This window comes from Poecilia latipinna, unplaced genomic scaffold (assembly GCF_001443285.1).
Source record: "Poecilia latipinna isolate Pla-1442-1.1 unplaced genomic scaffold, P_latipinna-1.0 Scaffold945, whole genome shotgun sequence".
NCBI classification, from domain to species: Eukaryota; Metazoa; Chordata; class Actinopteri; order Cyprinodontiformes; family Poeciliidae; genus Poecilia; species Poecilia latipinna.
In genome coordinates this window covers 218,752-237,388 of record NW_015113561.1, presented here as the reverse complement: position 1 = coordinate 237,388, position 18,637 = coordinate 218,752, and the positions used below count along the sequence as shown (strand labels likewise).

At 37.0% G+C, this 18,637-nt stretch overlaps 2 protein-coding genes across 5 annotated transcripts in view; both read left to right on the top strand.

Annotated features, from left to right (window-relative positions):
* The first annotated feature begins 85 nt into the window (after positions 1-85).
* Positions 86-1,423, top strand: LOC106957870 (delta-1-pyrroline-5-carboxylate synthase-like). The gene is made up of 3 exons (XM_015049395.1): positions 86-239; positions 326-608; positions 728-1,423. Exons 1-3 carry the CDS (start codon positions 159-161, stop codon positions 907-909), a joined length of 546 nt encoding a protein of 181 aa, XP_014904881.1. The 5' UTR covers positions 86-158; the 3' UTR covers positions 910-1,423.
* Positions 1,424-1,987: 564 nt separating this feature from the next.
* Positions 1,988-18,637, top strand: part of ate1 (arginyltransferase 1) — a 54,810-nt gene continuing 38,160 nt past the window's right edge. The window contains exons 1-8 of one of the 4 annotated variants that reach the window (XM_015049403.1): positions 1,988-2,172; positions 5,857-5,920; positions 6,924-6,986; positions 8,210-8,313; positions 8,437-8,673; positions 12,482-12,678; positions 16,036-16,164; positions 18,078-18,206. In XM_015049403.1, coding sequence (XP_014904889.1) covers positions 2,073-2,172; positions 5,857-5,920; positions 6,924-6,986; positions 8,210-8,313; positions 8,437-8,673; positions 12,482-12,678; positions 16,036-16,164; positions 18,078-18,206 — 1,023 coding nt within the window. In that variant the 5' untranslated portion in view covers positions 1,988-2,072. The remainder of the gene's footprint in view (positions 2,173-5,856; positions 5,921-6,923; positions 6,987-8,209; positions 8,314-8,436; positions 8,674-12,481; positions 12,679-16,035; positions 16,165-18,077; positions 18,207-18,637) is intronic. The other 3 variants (XM_015049402.1, XM_015049405.1, XM_015049404.1) reach the window with 3 other exon arrangements.

Sequence of the window (18,637 nt, the reverse complement as noted above, 5' to 3'; positions counted from 1 at the left end):
CCAATAAGACACAAGTTTGTGATCGTGATGTGGTAAAAGATGAAAAAAGTTAGAATGTTTATTAAAATGGTGAACATTTTGTCGCTGACTGAACATGGAGACTCTCTTTTGTTCTAGTCAAAGACTCCAAATGTGACTACCCTGCAGCCTGTAATGCCATGGAGACCCTCCTTATTCACAGAGATTTGCTGCGCACTCCTTTATTCGACCAGATCATTGATATGTTGAGGACAGAAGAAGTAAGAAACAAGCACTGACACCAAATCTGGCCTCCACTAGAAAGGTAGCTTTGTTCTTTGTTCCACTGATTATTGTTGTCTTTCAGGTAAAGATTCACGCGGGTCCTCGCTTTGCATCGTACTTAACCTTTAGCCCGTCTGAGGTGAAGTCTCTCCGTACAGAGTACGGGGACCTGGAGTGCTGCATCGAGGTGGTAGACAGCATGCAGGACGCTGTGGACCACATTCACAAATATGGCAGCTCCCACACTGATGTCATTGTCACAGAGAACGAGGAAACAGCCGAGCAGTTCCTGCAGCAGGTCGACAGCGCCTGCGTGTTCTGGAACTCCAGCTCTCGCTTTGCCGACGGATACCGCTTTGGCCTGGGTGAGCAAAACATTAGGCATGCCTTTATATACCTCCTTATTAATAAACAAAGCCTTCAAGTGAAAAATAATTGATTTTTCCACGTTTCTTTTAAAACATTTTTTATTTAATCACTGCAGGAGCTGAGGTTGGCATTAGCACAGCAAGGATACACGCCAGGGGCCCAGTGGGTTTGGAGGGACTCCTTACGACAAAATGGGTCCTTCGAGGAGAGGGGCACACTGTTGCAGACTTCTCCGAGCAAGGCAGTATGAAATATCTCCACGAAAGCATCCCGGTCCCACAGGGACATATTAATTAGGAGATCTCCCAGCTGGAGCCAAACCAACAGATGTCTGGAAAGAGTTTATTAGAGCCTTGTGTCAAACGGTATAATTTCAACTTCCTAGCTGCTCCTTCATCACCTGTTTGAGTTTTCTATATCAGTGCAGACTTGCAGATGCCATCGGGTTGATTTTTGTAGATTTCCAATTTCCTAATTGTGTGAACCAGTGCTGAAACCTGTGAATCTGAATTTTTCAGTGCATCAACAAAACGTACATTTTGCTAAAGCAACAACAAAAAAGCTGTGCATAATGCAGACATGAAGTAAAGCTCATTTTCCCTTCTATAAAGTCATTTTTGTAACAAGATTTTAAAAAAAATGGATCATTGGCTCAGCTGTGATTTTCTAATTTATTTTTTTACATTTAAAGTCTCCCTTTGTTTTGTAAATCACTGCAAGTACTGTTTGTGCAAGATATTGGTTCTGATTTTTTTTTTTTGCTGTCCTCTTTGCAGAGATAATTTAATAAATATGGTGTACAGTTCTTAAATCATGAGTTTGTACTTTGTACTTATCAGACTATATATAATTGCAAGTACTGTACATTGTTCAATTTATGTGATAAATCAGAACAAAGAACTGCAAAACTGAAGTGGAAGGAAAAATATACAAAACAAAATCTGTGGCTGTTTTTAGCCCTATTAATAACATCTTTAGGATACATTTTACCAAGTAACCTCTTTAATAAATTAAATTACTTAAACCAACTGTTCTGTAGGGCTTTTATTTTTGTTGGAGAACAGTACAGATGTCTATAAGAGATCCTTCCTTCCCACAGCCATCAGCATCTACAACAAAAAGTAATTTTTAGTGAATAAAATACACTGAGCAGTAGTTAAGTGCAAAGTTCTGACCAATCAAGTGCAAAGAGACATGATTGTTAATCTGTTGTAACAATACCTCCCATTTACATGTTACTATTGTACTCAATACCGTGAAATTGTTTGAAAAAGATTAATACAATCTCAATTTTGTGAATATATTAGAGGCATCTATTACAGTGGATTTTAATGTTCTCAGATTAACTCAGACATGGAGTCTTTGAACGCAGCACCTCAGACGCATAGGCTGTGGGCGGAGTGTCCGTCACCGGTTGACCTACCAAACTCATCTGTCAGCTGTGTGTCTACATTGTAAAGATGGCAGGAAACAACTCTTATACTATAGTAGAATATTTTGGAGGGGATGATGGCTACCGCTGCGGTTACTGCAAAAATGATAAGGGAAACTTCTCTCACGGTAGGTTCGTTTGAAGATCTCGAAGAAACGGAGTTGGGCATTTAACTGAGCTAGCTAATGCTAATCACGCTGAGCCGTGTACGTGCTTGAAATAGGTAAAGAAAAAGGGAAAAGGCGATGTGTATTTGAAGTTAATTCTGTACGATTTATTATAATGTCAGTATATGTTACATTTTAATTGTTTTATTTTTTGACTAGACCCTTAAATGAACACTTTCTGAGCGTTAGCTTAGCTTTTAGCCGGTAGCATCCTGTAGCTTTACTCTGAGAAGGAAACCCCCCAAAACCCAGCACTGTCATTCAGTGAAACTAGGCAAAACAGAAGCACATTATATGGTACCTCTGTCATGTTCAACATATTTTACTACAGGTTATTTACGTTACTTCAACAAGTTATTTGTACTCCTGCTAGCTATTGAACAATACCGCCTGAGTAAACTATTTCCTTCGACGCTGTTTCCGTGTTATGTGGAAAGAGTTCGAGTAAGATCATGTTTTCTCTTTGGATCTGTGTCTTTAACTGGAGTGGCTTGTAGAAGGTATCGAACACCCATTAGCTAGAGTGCATCATCAAGCATTTGGTTTGATGTAGACTGCTGCATGGGGTCAGACAAGTTCAGCATGACATAAACAAACGTCAGAGACGTAAAACTGCAGTTACTGTATTTACAACTTGTTATTTTTAAAAATGCATTATCAGTTGCCAAGTAAACAGAGACAGGAGGTAATTGATCAGATCCAGTGTTGCTAAACATTGATCTAAAAAAGAGTCAGTGGGCTGATTATTCAATGGACTTTAATGTGTTTTACTTTAATGCTGTCTATTTTAAGATCTGAAATGTATCCTCTTCAGACTTTGTTGGGTATATTAAGTTTCATTATTATCATGTTTAAAGAGAGGTCAAGTGGGTAATAACTAGTTAGTCGAGGAAAGTTTTTGAAAAAAACAACAAACAAAAACATTTTGGAATAGTTTTGCTACACTTGACTTGTTATAAATTATCACTACTCTTAGCTGAAAGAGATTTGTTGATACCCTTCGTAATGCTAAATGAAGAACAGTGATGTTTTAACCAGAAATCAACCAGACTCACACATATATTTGAATTCTTGTTTATAGACTAACTTTGTTGTTCTATTGTCATTTTCTGTCTGCTTTGCAATTGGTCATGAAGATGCAGTAAGCTCTGTATTGTCACTGGAGGTACTTTCCTCTGGTCCAACATATATAGATTACTTTAAGTATATATTTTATAAGTTTTCTATCGAAAATTTTTGATGTGGAAAATGGTTTCTTCTGCCTAAATGCTATATATTTTTAATGATGTTGTTTGTATTTGTTTCATTTTAGTTTTCAAAATAACAGTTTGCACATATTGATATTGTAATCATGATTGATTTTCAGTGTATTGTGCAGTTCTTCTTCCTATGCTCTGTTATTCTTTTTACATTTGTTGAACTGTTCTCTTGTATTTTCTTTTATTTTGTCGGCCTTGACCACAGTGTGAACATTTTTTGCACCTGAAGTAGACCATACACATGTTGACACACATACTTATCAAACCCATCTTTCACAATCAGCACAAATCTATATTCTCTGGTTATTCACCTTTATGTTTTTTTAGCTGGAAGCCGCAACAGATTTCAGATTATTACTTTTTTTTTTTTTTTAAGTTTTCTGCTTATTTTCTTCTGTTTGTGTAATTATATTGTGGTTTTCCATCTTTAATCTCAACTTTAATCTCAAGTACATTACCATGAAAAATGCATACAAACAGTCTACTACCAAAAGGTGCATGTTTTCCTGAAACTGAATGGGTTATGGGGCATTAATATTTTAAAACAACAAAAAGTAAAGCAGATGTGATTTTTTTCCTTCAGGGCAGAATGGTGGTATTAATTATAATCAGGTTGACTATACTTAGGTTTCAGGCAGCTCCTAATGCAGTCAATGAGCAACTGGGTACAAAGTCTGCAGACGATAGCTGTGATCTAATCCAAGAGTGATAATCTGGGTAGGTAACGTCATGGAGGCATGGGAAAGCCCCAGGAAGTCAGAAGACATGAAAACATTCTTGCATGAAACATGAATTTTCTGCATAACCCAAGGAAAAGATGTGTAGTCAGTTTGTCTTCAAACTGACTATAATTTTCTTACATTTTTATGGCTTTTGTGTGATATTATGGATGTAAAGAGTTTATTTTCTGAGGAAAACATACAGATTTTAAAATATGGCAGTGATTATCAGATAACTGTGTATGAACAATTTGTCTTTCCGTATTCACTGTTTCATTAGTTTCCATCACTGTGATTGGTTGGATGATGTTATCAAGGCTTCTGTTGTACACAAAGCACATCTCACTCTGCAGTACAGAGCCCAACATCTGCTGCTATTGTGTCTGTTTTGCTTCAGGGAAAAGTGAAGAATGGATCAGGTGATTGTTTTGTGCTGCAGGAACAGCAGCTTTTTTGTTCACATCAGTCGCATGTGAGTTGTTCAGTTTTACCTTTACGTTCTGCCACAACCGGCTCTTTCGTGATCTTAATGTGGCCTAAAATGAAAATGAGTTTGACACCTTTGTTTTAAAGTGTAACCCCCCTGAGAAAGCAAAACCTCGCCCCTAATAGATTTTGAAAAATTCCTCCAAACTGAGCAGAGCCAAGAGAGACCCCGCCAAATGTGGGGATAAAGCGAAGGGGTGTGATCAGAATGAAGGATGCACTGTTTTCAGTATGTTGTTATATTTTTTGACTTTTCAGAGACCTCTAGTAATTTGGTTTTTTATTATTACTGTTTGCTTTACAAAAACCCGCAGAGTGGTAAATCTATTAACTTTCTTTCTTTGTTGTTGGAAACTTTTATGGTGAGAATGCTCCAGTTGAGCAGCACCAAGTTCCAGCAGCCGAACTTTTGTATCCGTTTGCGTTGACTGGTTTGGTTTGGTAGTTTTCCTTTATTGAATCACTCTATGTTCTCCCAGTCTCTGTGGACACAAATTAACCCTATTCTCCTGGGACGTGAAGCATTATACTCATTACAAATGTGTGTGTGTGTGTTGTGAACTGTGATAAAGGCCAGTTCATTTGGCTGTTCCAGATGTAAATTGATAGTTGACTGTACAGACTCACAGATTAGGGTGTGTGTGCTTGTGCACATGGTTGTTGTGTGTTAATAAAAGGTCAGGATCCAAATCCCAGCGGATCTGCTCTAGCTACAAATAACAGACTTGTATGTTTCCATTGGGGCTTTACAGCACTGTGGGAAATTGGGACTGGATCGTCAAGGAAAATGTGATTTAAGATGCAATAAATATTTTTTCCCCAGTGCTCCATTCTCAAGGAGCTCTTTAATAAATTAGTCTGTTTTATCTTTGTGCTGAAAACTGTAAAACGGTGTTTAAATTCATTTGACCTTGTTACAATCAGTTTTATAAATTCATTTCTCTTTTTTTTCTGTAACTTTAGTCAGATAAAACTGCACACCATTGTGTATAATAAGCAATAATTTTATTGTGAATTATTGATACTAAAGTGCAGAATCTTTTCTAAATGGAGCTTTTCTTTTCATTCACATAAAATATATTAAACATCTTGACTGTGATTACTTTGAACAATGTTTACTCTTATTTAAAAAAAATGTTTTGTTTATTCTTTGTATTTTTTTATTTTTTATTTTTTGGCAGGAATGTGGTCTCATTCTATGACCGTACAAGACTACCAAGATTTAATTGATCGGGGATGGAGAAGGTACGTTCATTATTTGTTTTATATCGAAAAAGTTTTACCCTCATCCCACAAAAGCTTGGACATGTATTCAAATAAAAACCAGTTTTACTTCATTTGTTTGTATCTTTATTGCAGTTTTATTTGTCTCATTGGGTGTTTCTGGGGTAGCTTTGCTTCCATTTTATTTGTTTGCTATAAGAAGTCATTTTTGATTGTTAAGCTGCTGCCTGGTCTTATTTTTTACTCATGGGTGTAAAAGCCTTTGTAAATAAAAAAAATATTAATTGGCCATTTAGAAGTAAATTTCTGCCAGGAAAACTTAGAAATTTGTAGATTAATTTCACATATTAAAAAGAAGATAACTTATTCTTTTATGTCAGTCATTTGCAAGTTTCCAAAAAAAAATCTCAATTTTTTGTCATTAAACACATAAATTTACAGTATCAAAGCAAGATATATTTTCAGAATTTTTCTGAGGTTAGAAACTCATTTGCCAAAAAAGAAGCAGAAGTCGACTATAATTGAAGGTGTAAATGTTGGAGATGCACATTTGGATATTTCTGGGTATACACCCAGGAGATAATCTGATATGAAAAAAAAACGGGATCTACCCCTTATGCTTTGGGAAAAAAAACAGATGCTCATCTCCTAAATTTACTACTTTAATCGTAGAGGAATTCTGTTCAATTTGTTGTAAATGTCTGATTTTATGTATCTTGTTTCTTTATTTTGCTTTTCATGTTTTACCTTGGTAATTTGATTTTGTTTTCTTTTGGTTGATGTCTTGTTATTTTCTCTTTAGTCTAAGTAGTATCTATTTTTCAATGTACACCATGACCATCCACTGTGGTTCATAATTTAGGCATAAGCTTGAATTTGACTCTTTTGCTCTTTTTGCCTGAGATGGACGATCCAGTCAGTAATCTGAATGCTTGTCTTCTCCTTTCACCTGCTATTCTGACATATCAGTGTAAAGTCTTTAAATAGAGAAGATTGACTTTAACAGTACAGTTTTGTTTTTCAGAAGTGGGAAATATGTTTACAAGCCCATAATGAAGAAGACATGCTGTCCTCAGTATACCATCAGGTAATTCTTTTCATTAAGCATTCACATTACGATGCACTACTCTGGTAAATATTTGCGTTACAAATATTTACCGATCCAGAGAACAGCTGGAATCAAATTTATACATACACTGCCAACTATTTTTCAGTTGTGTCTCTAAAAAACTGCACCTCTGGATGTTTAGATGCTTTTTTTTGGCATAATTATTAAATTGCCTTTTTTTTCTTGGCCCAAACTAAGTTTTTAATCATAATCTGTTTTGGGCTGGGTATTCCAGGACGTTAATGTTTGCACCTCTTTATCCATTCAGAAGCTAGTTTTAAGGTTGTCGATTTCTTGTGGTGTTGAAAAGATTTTGAGACAGCCACAGTTTTTCACTATTCCTTACCCTTTTTGTGATGCCACTACCACTGGCTAGCCAAACAGACCCTCAGCATGACGCTACCACTGCCGTGTCTGAAAGTTGAACAGTGTTCCAAAGTCTAAAAGCTTGACTTTCCCAAACATTATTCTTTTCACTGAGCTCAATCTTCATTTCATCGTTAAAGACTCTCATTAAAAGTTTCTCCAGAAGGCTTTTAGCTTGTTCATGTGGCCTTTTACAAATTTCACACGAGCTTTAAAGTTTGGAGGGGCGGCTTGTTTGTTGGGTTAGTACACTCTGTCCATGGCAAAAGTGACTTGACTGTGGAAAATGACTTTGTTGTTCCCTATTATTTAGGGTTGACAATTTGGATCAGATGGTTGAAAAGTAGACCCATTTGCATGTTCCAGCTGGATAATAAGGCCAAACACACATCAGATGTGGTTTTGCAATAAATAAATCAGGCTAACATTAAGCTCAAGAGTTGCTCAAACCTCAGCCTATACAAAACTGTATCGGCTACACTAAAAAGCCTTGTCAATGCAAGGAAACCAAGCCATTGAAATGAGCGCTGCCATTGTTCTACTATTCAGCCGACTTTATGATGACTGCATGTTATATATTTATTTATTTTAGTTTAGCCACGACTTGCTAAGGGATGTTGAAATTTCTTGTGTTTATATTTGGGCCTCAGTGTGTAATGATGACAATGTGTAGATAAGAGAAAGTCTACCAGACATTAAACTTGGGCACTAAGTTATTTATTTTAAAACCACTAAAGAAATACACCAGTAAAAGCACAAACTGATGTTAATCTTGGAGAGGAACTGTCCACCCAAACTGAACATTTCTAACTTTATTTGATCTTTTCTGCCTCAAGGTGTCATGCACTGAATTTCCAGCCTTCTAAATCTCATAAGAAAATCCTGAAGAAAATGAACAAATATATTTCTAAAGGAGACCTGCCTGCAGCTCAGGAGGATGGTAAGAAGGTTGCTCCTGCATGCACAGAAAATGTTTTGTAAATGTATGAAAAACATTGGGGTTACTGGTTCTGGGTTTGTAGTACACGCTAGTTGCATAAATGTTTTGTTTTATGTCCTACAGGGGAGCCAATGGATTCTGTCTGTGAAGATGCTGGTCCACGGGAACCTACTAAAGTCTGTCAGTCAGATTTAAAAGTTGCTGCTCGCGCAGATATTAAAAATGAAATACCAAACTGTTCCGCTGCTGAAGAAGTTCAGAAAAACTCGGTGGATTCTACAGCTGGAAGCTCAGAAAATTCCCAGAATGATTCAGCTTCTGTCTCAGAAGGGGGAACAGATGCCAAAGCTCCTAACCCAGGTAAGAAAAAGATGCATAGCTCTTTTTAAACAAACATAATTCCCATGAGCCAAACTTTTACAATTTTAAGTTGATAGTAATTGAGGGCCACAAAATAATAGATTTTTTAAACTAAAATTTCCCCCCAAAATTGTTAAATGTTTTGTTTTTATTTGCACAACATTTTCATAAAATGAAGAAGTCTGATTTCCATAGAAAGCTGAACTGTAGATTATTGTAGATCTGAAACATAAAATCTGGGAGGTTTGTCTTGTTTAAAAATCAAAAACAAACAGCTACAAAGCATCCTTAATGATGAGTGTTTTTTCTGTTATCTTTGGATCTGAGCAACATTTATAGCATATAGATCAAAAGCATTTGCTTTATCTAGTGGAGTTTACTAAAAGGATGCATCATGTCAGTCCATGAATGAGGGTCACTGAATGTTTGTGGTCCCGTTTATGATTAAATTTAATGAAATGAGTACTTTGTGTTGTACCGTTGATATTTATGAGACTTTATTTTGGCTATATCTTTTTCAAAAGGCAGTGAAATTTTCACTGTAAGATTTATCTGCATCAACCTCCAACTTTGAGCTGGAAAAACAAGTTTGTGCCATTTTTGTATTGCAGTGGACGCCCACATAAAATCACTTTGAGGGCCACAAATGGCCCCCAGGCAGCACTTTGGACACCTCTCTTATAAAGCATTAAAATGTAAGAAAATCTTCATGTTCTGTAGCTTTTTCTAGCCATTATGGACTCCTGCTGTGCCGTTGTTCTGCAATATTTTATTTCCACTGCCTTCCAGAAGGTGTCACTGTTCACCAAGCTGCCCCTCTCTGCAGCAGTTTGGACGCAGTTGAGCTCTCCCCTTCGTTATTAGGAGATTGTCTGACTTGGACTTGTTTTTCATATTCCTCTCGTCACTTGGCCAGCACAGGATATCCTCATAGCCAGCTTTCTGTAATGAATCAACAGTTCTCAAGTGGGGGAGATAATAAACTCCCTCTAGATACAGGAAGTAGAACTTTTGTTTCCAAAAACTTAATGAGAGCAGCTCCCAACGCAGGGGCAGGATGGTTCTGAACAAGCTGAGCTTTTCGCAGACATAAACATTCAGTGAGAAATTGCAGCAGTGGCAGCGCTGTTGTTCCACTATGCCTGTGTCAGCACCAGTCTTCTCTGAGCTACAGTGTCAGGAATAACAAGCCTTTTCAGCAAAGCGGAAACAGGAGGATTTACTGCCCACCCCGCTACCCCTGCATTTACCTCCAGCAGAAAACACCTGGTCATATATTTCCTCAGCTTTTATTACTAGAGGCTTTATACCTTTAGGGAGGATCCCGTTCCAGGTTGAGAAAACACGACTTCCCATACCTTAAATGCAGACAGGGGTCTCAAAGGAATGAGCCAATACAGAAATGTAAGATTGTCCTGTTTTAATTACTGTAGAAAGTTTCTTAGGTAGACAGAAAATGACTCACACTTGGGTTTTAAGCAGAAACCCAAGTGTGAGTTTTAGTAACTCTGACATTGGACAACCTGGATCATCTTTCCAGTTTACATACAAAACAGCTGTATTTGAATTACATTTACACTTTACAATCAGTGTATCTTGTTTAATTTCCTTCAAAATGGACGATGACTATCCCAGATTTTATGAAGTGTTAACTGCAGGACTGAAAACATCCGTCTTGAACAGGAAGTAATCTGCCAGAGTTTATCTTCACTGCAGCTGTATTCTTTATCCTCAGGAGTAAACATGTCTCTGTGTGATATTAAGAAGGAAAGTATCTGTTATTGATGAGGGTGTAGCGAAACAAGATTTGTGCACTGACAACTTCGGTTCAATTGGATCAGAAACAGGCAGCGTAAAGATGCGCTTCAAGATTCAGCAACCCACCAAACAAGCAATCATTTGCTCTTCAGAAGACAGCATCTGCTTTAAAGTAGGAACTAAACTGCCTCTTCTTCATGACATCATCAGAGGGGAAAGCTCGTCAGTGGGCTGATGTTGGCAGCTGGCAGCGGTGCAAGCAGGATACGACTATCACTTCCTTATTGCTCCAAACAGGATGCGGGGGTGTAAACTGTTGACATGGGATGCCCGGAGTCCTACAGGGCTTGGCAGGAGCCCAAGACGTTGTAGTGGTGGGGACGGAAAAGGGGGGGGGGGACACATAGAAAGAAAACAGTTTGTGTGCATGAAAAACAAAACTGTTTCCATTAGCTTTCTTCCTGTAAGGGATAAACTCATTTTAGTTATGATGACTTATGCTTCTTAGTAAATACTACATACCTGGTAACCATCTGGACTTTATTTGCCCATTCTTTATTGCTTTATAACAGTTCAGAAGCTGCAACAATGTCCACAACACATAAAACAGCCCGATGGTCAGATATTCAGCACAGTTTTAGGCTGAAACCAGAGATGCACAGATCAATTGACTCCGTTCAATTTAGTTTAATTATACGGTGCCAATTCACAACATGTCACTTGACATGTCATCTTAAGTCACTTTTTAAAAGTTAATTTAATCTTAGTTATTAAGTTCAAGCTTAGTTTATTCATCAGAAATGTTTTCTGTCTATGGAAACTTGGGATATTGCATTGAGTCACTGACTTGCAGCAATCCCTCCTTCAGACAGAGCAGACAAACAAAAAGGAAACGGAATCACAGATCCAAGATTACTTTCTGTTAGAGAAAAAGTAAGAAGTAAAAGAGAAATACAGCTAAAGAAATTAGTTTTTAGCCAGTTTTCAAACGTGTAGCTAAATAGAACAACAAACTAAATGCAGCTTCTATGAACAGAGGGAAAAAAGTAAAACATTTAAATGACAGCAAATGCAAAAATTGGAGAGTACTAGGAGAATGCAGTGTAGTTATAGTTTTTCTCTTTAAAATTATAACGAGTTCCTGTAGAGCAGAGCTTTACTACAATTTTATCTAAAAAGAAAATGTTGACCGACTTGAGATTTTAAACTGTTTTTTAGCACCTTGCTAGTAGTTAGCTTGTTTAGCTATTGTAACTTGAAACAGCAGCCTCACTGAGTATTCGCTACAGGTCGTAACTCTTGTCTTAACACTGAGATTTCCTTAAAGCTTGCCAACATTTCCAAATCCAAGACGTTCAAGATGTTCCATGAACAGAGGTTGAAAGCTCAACATGCTTAAAAAGAGCAGTTGCTGAACTCTCACTTCGTTAAATAATAGAAGCCTAAATTAACAGTCAACATGCTGTTTCCTATTAAGTAGCCGCCACACCTCACTGACACAGAAAATAGGCAACTTTGACTCTGCTTCACTTGGTGGCAACTTCAACATGGAAGAGTGCTGCTGTGGATGGCAGCTATGACTGGAAAATCTAGATTTTTTTCTTTTGTGTGTGTGTTTCCACTCAGTTACCAGTCAGAATCGGTCAAGCTGAAAGTCACCCACTTCTTTAGAAATGCTTTTGTGTCACTTTTTAGAGTGATAAATGTCAATGAGTTTGTTTTGCATTTGTTCTTGATGATTTGTTACTTTTGGAAATATTTTAGCATGCTTCATGTTGTCAGGTTCTGTTTAAGTGGTTTCTAGATTTTACAGGTCTAGAAGAAATTAGGTCTTAGCTTTTTACATTAAGTGAAATCCTCTTTTGAAAACTCTGTTCTGCAGATATCCATGAAATTTTTGCCTGACACTGAAAGTAATTCAGAAATAGAAGAACTCTGTATGAAGCAAATCCTTTCCCACAATCACCTGAATCTGCTCATCAGACTAATTCCAGTTCTAGTCTCATACTCCAGTTTTGTTTTGATAGTCATTCTTTCTCTTCTGGCACAGGGTTGGGAGCAGATCCTAGCCGTCCGCCCAGCAGAAAGGCCAAAGATTTAAGAAAGGAGCGTCGTCTTCAGAAAGACCAGAAAAGACAACATGGTGCTGGAGTCTCGCCACCAAAGCCTGCCCATACTAACCAACCCAAAACACTGGAGGAGTTCATCAACGAGTCTTTAGAAAACAGCTCCTCTGATCGCCTTGAGGTGAGCAGAGTTTTTAAAGCGGCCTGTTTTTGTAACTTGGCTTTATTTTGCGTAAAGAAATGACATTCTTTGGTTAAAGCCTCTTCCTCGACCACAGTGACTTCACCGTGTGTTTATTTGCGCGGAAGCAATAGCTGAGTGGAAAAAGCAGATCTTCCTAGATCGAATTCAACAAAACGACAGGCACACCACAGAGACCGATGAAACTTTAGATGACATTGAAACCACAGTATTTAGCAGAACCATGATGCAAAGACATGGAAATAAACTTTCAGGAGGAAGCATGTTGATGTAGAATGATGGCTGGCAATGGCTTCTGACCGAGGTTGGTAGCATAACGTCAGTTTTGGTCTGAAGCAGATTTAGAGCCAGATGCTGCAGCGAAGCAGGCAGTGAGACCATTTCCCAATCAATGCATCTATATTGGATTAATCTGTTAGCCTGCATTAATCATTTAATTTCACTAAATGAATGTGCAAGGTTAGGCTTCTCAAATGAAGGTTAATTAAAGGCGTTAGCGAGGCTTTTACATGATCAATACTGCAGTATAAATCAGATGTAGTGAAGCAATATTAGATTTCTTTCTTTAAAATTAAATACGCTTTTAATCAATTTAACTGATTTTTCTGGATCTGTGACTCATTTTAGTGCTTTTCAACTAACTTTGACCTTGAAGAGTTATTTTATTAATGTTTAAATTTTCATTTTTCAAGGAGTGATGATAAGGAAGGCAAAATAAAAAAAGTCTCCAGAAAATTTATCAAAGTTTTTTTTGGCAGCGATTGTTCTACTGTGAAATAATGTGAATTTGACTTGAGGCTTTTAAGTCTAATAGTAACAAGGAATGTGGAGGACACTGTTTGAAAAATAAATCTTGAGAAAGAATAGGAAGTTGATATCATTGCTTTTATTTATGCGTTTGGTTTTAAGTCCATAACAAACTGAAAGCATCTGGAGGACTAATATATAGATTTACAATCAGCCTATTTGTTGTTTTCAGGTCTTAAAAGCCGGTGCGGTTTTATTTTCCACCACTAGGGGTCAGTATAGCAACATCAGAGATGTTTTAGCTTCTGAAGGAAACTGTGGAACATTCCACAGCATTATCATCAGAGCCGCCCACTATCTTTGGAGTTTAATCACTTTTGATAAATCTCTCTTTGATCAGTCATAGCTGGGCTTTTTCTGCAATATGTACACAAAACGTCAGTTTCACTGTAGGATAAATGATACTGTAAAATAAAGCCTCTCCCTGTCAGTAAAGTCAATTTTGAATGATAATAATAAATGTTTAGGATTATGTGAGTCAAGGATGTAGTTAATTATATGGCTTCTATGTCCAGTAGACTCGGTGTTTTGGTTTGGCTACAAGGTGAAGATGGCAAGTGTTCACATGAGAAAGTCGGTATTCTATCCAAGCCAAACAAACCTCAAGTTCAGTTTTGGATCCTGTTCTTCTCAGATATTCATATGGCAACATCTCTCTGGCCAACAAAAGCTTCCAAACAAAGAGGCGCTTAATTAAAAAGGGGAGCCACAAGTTGAGAAAGCAACACTCAGACACGTCTCTTTCCAAAAATCTTGTCCTGATTTTCTTTTTCTTTTCTATTTAGTCTAATTCTTAACTCTCCAATAATTTTGATTAAACAAAAAAATAGGCTGTGGATATTAGCATATCATAGACTGTTAAAAAATATTACTCATTGTTTGGCAACTTCTTTTATGGAGGTTATAAGTCCTGCATTAGGGTCTTATCCCACTGAAGCTTTAAAACAGAACATTATGTTCATGTATTTTATCTGTTTGAGACTTATACGATTGTGCTTTCTGTTGCAGAGCGCTCCTACCCCAAAGTATGCTCCACTTTAGGATCTATTATACTGGGACCAGATTTTAAAATGATTATCCATTCTGATTTGAAAGTGCTTCTTGTGGAAACAAATATAATTGAAAATGTGGTGTATTATTTGGAGTTCCCTATAAAATGCTCATTTTAAATCAAATTACTCATCTCAACCAGTTATTTAAAGAACATTAGTTTGAAAGTTTTACTGGATTAACTTCCATTTTATGACTATGGGTCTATGAACAAAATAAGATTATTATGTCTCTATTATTGGGTTGAGTTGATATGTTTTGGCATCATAACTTTAATAGCCTCAATTGTAGCCTCTTTAACATAAAAACATTGTAAAATGCACCTTTTAAAAATTTTTATTTGACTCATGGTAGTTATTTTGATGTTGATTGTTATTTTTTTAGGACACTGTAAACCTCTATTTTGAAAGAGGCTATATAAGTAGCTTTTCACATATTTATTTACCATAGTTTAATAAATTTACAGCGAAACATGATCAGACAATTCATTCTTATTGTTAAAGTAACTGCCTTTCCTTAATTGTTTTAGTTTTGAATTTAGAAATATAACATTAGATACAGCATAAATTCACTTGATGTTCGTCAACTTATTAGTAAGCAGTTAGTCGCATGCCGTTGTCAGTTTCATACAAACACATTTTGATTTCAGTCAAAACTGAACAACATGGTGAAGTCACTGAGTTGAGCTCATGCTTTTTTTTTTTTTTTTTTTTTATTTATGATTTTCTGTCATGTACAGTCTGGTTGAAAAGAAAGCCCTCCTCCTTCATCAGTTCTGGATGTATGTAGTACAATTAGGCAAACCACATTCATTGGGTTGATCATGTAACTGAGTTATAGAGAGACTGTATTGGTGTTTAATGCCATGTAAACATTCTACTTATTCAAGTTCTATCTGCCCACAGTTAAATGGAAATGTTTATAATTATTTGTTTGGCAGTTGCTTTTAACCAAAGTGACTTAAAAATGAGGAAATGTATAGAACTACATCAAAAGCTGATTAATCAATGAGTTGTTGGAAAACAGAGAGTTAACACACTAATGATGGAACAACACTTCAGTGAGCTGTTCTTCAGGGAAACTATTGATAATATCAAGATATGTTTTGGCATAGAAGTCAGATTTTGTCAGAAATGCACAGCAAAAAACCCTTCATGTTACAGCATAGAAAATATATAATGCTCTGGAATTTAAAGAGGAGGGGGTTGCTTTCTTTTTACAGTGAGTGTACAACAAGCGACTACATTGCAATTTTCTATTTTGAATGTGAAATGCTTTAATTCGACATTATAACTGTTGAATTAGCTCTGAAAGATGTGCCAAGTCTGCTACTTGTAACTGTTCACTCAAACTTTCCCTACTTTTTTTATTTTTAATTGTCCTTTATTGCTTTTTAATAACCTCTCATGTTTTTTTTTCCATCACTCTTTATTTTTCTGTGTGGAAGTTAACCCTTGTCTGCTGATATTCTTTTTGAAGGTGAGGCTAGTGCGCTCCAATCCCCCTAGCCCGCAGTTCAAAGCCTCTTTCGACGCCTCCTACCAGGTGTACAAACTCTACCAGATGGCCATTCACAAGGATCCTCCTGACAAACCCTCCGAGAGCCAGGTCAGCGGGTGGTGGGCATAGGTCAACCCTCATCTACCCAGAGATGGAGGGGCAGGGAGGGTTTGGCAGTTTCAGCGATACATCTGAAGCTCCTTTCTAGATTTATCTTTTGGTATTAACATATTAGAAGTTCAGATCTGTCAAATTATTAAAATGTAAAGTAAGTTTAGTACAATTAATTGATTTAAATTTGAAAAGGTGAAATCAACAAAATAAAAAAAATAAAAAACCTTTTCTAGAAATTCTAACTGAAAAATAAAAAAAAATTGAGAGGAAAGACAAGTTTTTAGGGGAAAAATAACCTGAACACAAAAAACTGTTTTAAATGTGGATTTTGCTAATAGAAAAAAGAGCTATCCAAGCCAACCTTGCCCTATGTAAAAGTATAATAAATCCCCTGGTTGTTTCACAAATTCAGTTACCCACAAAAGCTGAGCTCAAATTCATTTACCACACCCACTGCCCGCCCCGCAGATTTGCCAGGACTCTTCTGGAAAAAGAGGTTTTAACCTCAAAGGGACTTTCCTGGTTAAATAAAGCTTAAATAAAAATAAAATGAAAAGAATCGAGAAATAAATAAACAATATAAAGTTTAAGGAAATTCAAGAACTGATGAGACATTTTTTGATATGTGGAAAGGATTACAAAGCAATTAAGAAGACGAGACTCCAGAAAACAGTGGAACATTAAACAATGTGTATATTAGGACTTCTCAAAATTACTCTGACAACATATTAGCACCACATGCAGGAGGTCACATATAAACTTAGAACAACATCTTAAGCTCTGCAGGCTTCACCTGCCTCCTTTATAATCAGCATTCATGATTCAACAACAATAAAGAGACCAAAAATGTCGTCCATTGGAGAGTTCAAAGGTGCAGGCGCTTCAGGTTCTTCAGGACCTGGTTGAATTGCAGTAACTGATGAATCCATGAATTGGTTTTAGGTTATGCAGCTTGACAGTGATCCAAAGTGCACCAACTAGACCAAAGGTTGAAAGGATTTGGAGTGACCTACTTAAAGTTAAATCTGATGGAGATGCGGCAGCATGCCCTTTAACAGGCTGTTCCTGCTCAAACAACCTTAACAGGGGCTGAAATTAAACACTGTAAATGAGAATGGGCCAAAATTCCTCTACTGCCACGTAAACAACAAATTGCTAGTTATTACAAACCAGGGGGCGGCACAAGCAGTTAATGTTTAGCAGGGAAGTTGTTGGCACACAACCAGGTTGGTTTGGATACAAGTTTTTACTCAATAAATTAAATGATATTTTAACTAAAAAAAACAATCATTGTTGAGAGTGGTGTTTGTCTAAATGTGTTTCTGTATGAGGGTAGTAACTTAAAAACTCTTAAACTTTGTGCCTTTATTCAATAGTTCTTCGTATCCAAACTACAATCAGGTTTTAATTTCTTTGCGAGTGCATCTACACTTACGCTGGTGTTTTTTGATGGTCATTATGGGGGTCTCTGGTTTTTAAGAAGAGGATGTTTCGGTCTGTCTGCTGTGATCTCTCCAAAAATTTCTGCTGTCCTGGACCATCGACACCGTATTGCGTCACGGGTTTCTCCGAGCGATTTGAGTGAAAAACTGAGTAGTGCACTAGCCTCATCCTCAAGTTTCTCATCAGTCTCTTAGAATTTGATTTCAAGCTTCTGTAGAAGTTTGCCTTGTGCAAAACTTGCTAACTAAAATGCGTCTAACTGCATAACCACCTTGCTCAATCACTAAGACACTGTTGCCTATCTAAAGATACCAAAGCGCTTGTTTGCTAACTGTGCATCCCTTCATCCTTGTTTGTTTGTTTTGTAACGTCTTTCCTAATTGTTCATCGTCTTCAAATTTATTGTCAATCCTCATAAACCCCAAACCCCTCCACCTTGTCTCCTCCACGCCTTGTGCTTGAAGGTGAGGCTAGTGCCGGTGAACTTTGAGGACCCCCAGTTCTCTGCGTCGTATCAACAATCGGCGGCGCTGTACGCCCGCTACCAGATGGCCATTCATGGTGATGATCCAAGTGAATGTAGAGAGAGTGAGGTACTGCATGTATAATATCCCTCACCTAATTGGAGGTTACTGTGGATGCTTCTAACAGTATCCTGCTGCTTCATTTTTATTTTCACTTGTATTTCATTGTAGATTGTTGGTATAAACAGGCACTTTAATTAGGGCCAACTATGGACAGAATTATATTAGCCATGAGAAGTTCAGTTTGTGCTGATAAGATGGTAATAAGAAGGTTAGAGACTTTACCTTCAGCACTTTCTTGCAGATATCACACCAAAAAAAATGTTTACAAATCAATGAATTTATTAATCTCTTAATCTTGAAACATACTTTAACCTCAGGCAATTTATTATTAAAATGGGATTTAAAAAATCCCTATGTTTGGCATAGGAGTGTCTGGTGAATAGCCTCTAGGTTGATCTGGCATGAGGTATGGTAGAGTTCCACATAATCATCCTTTG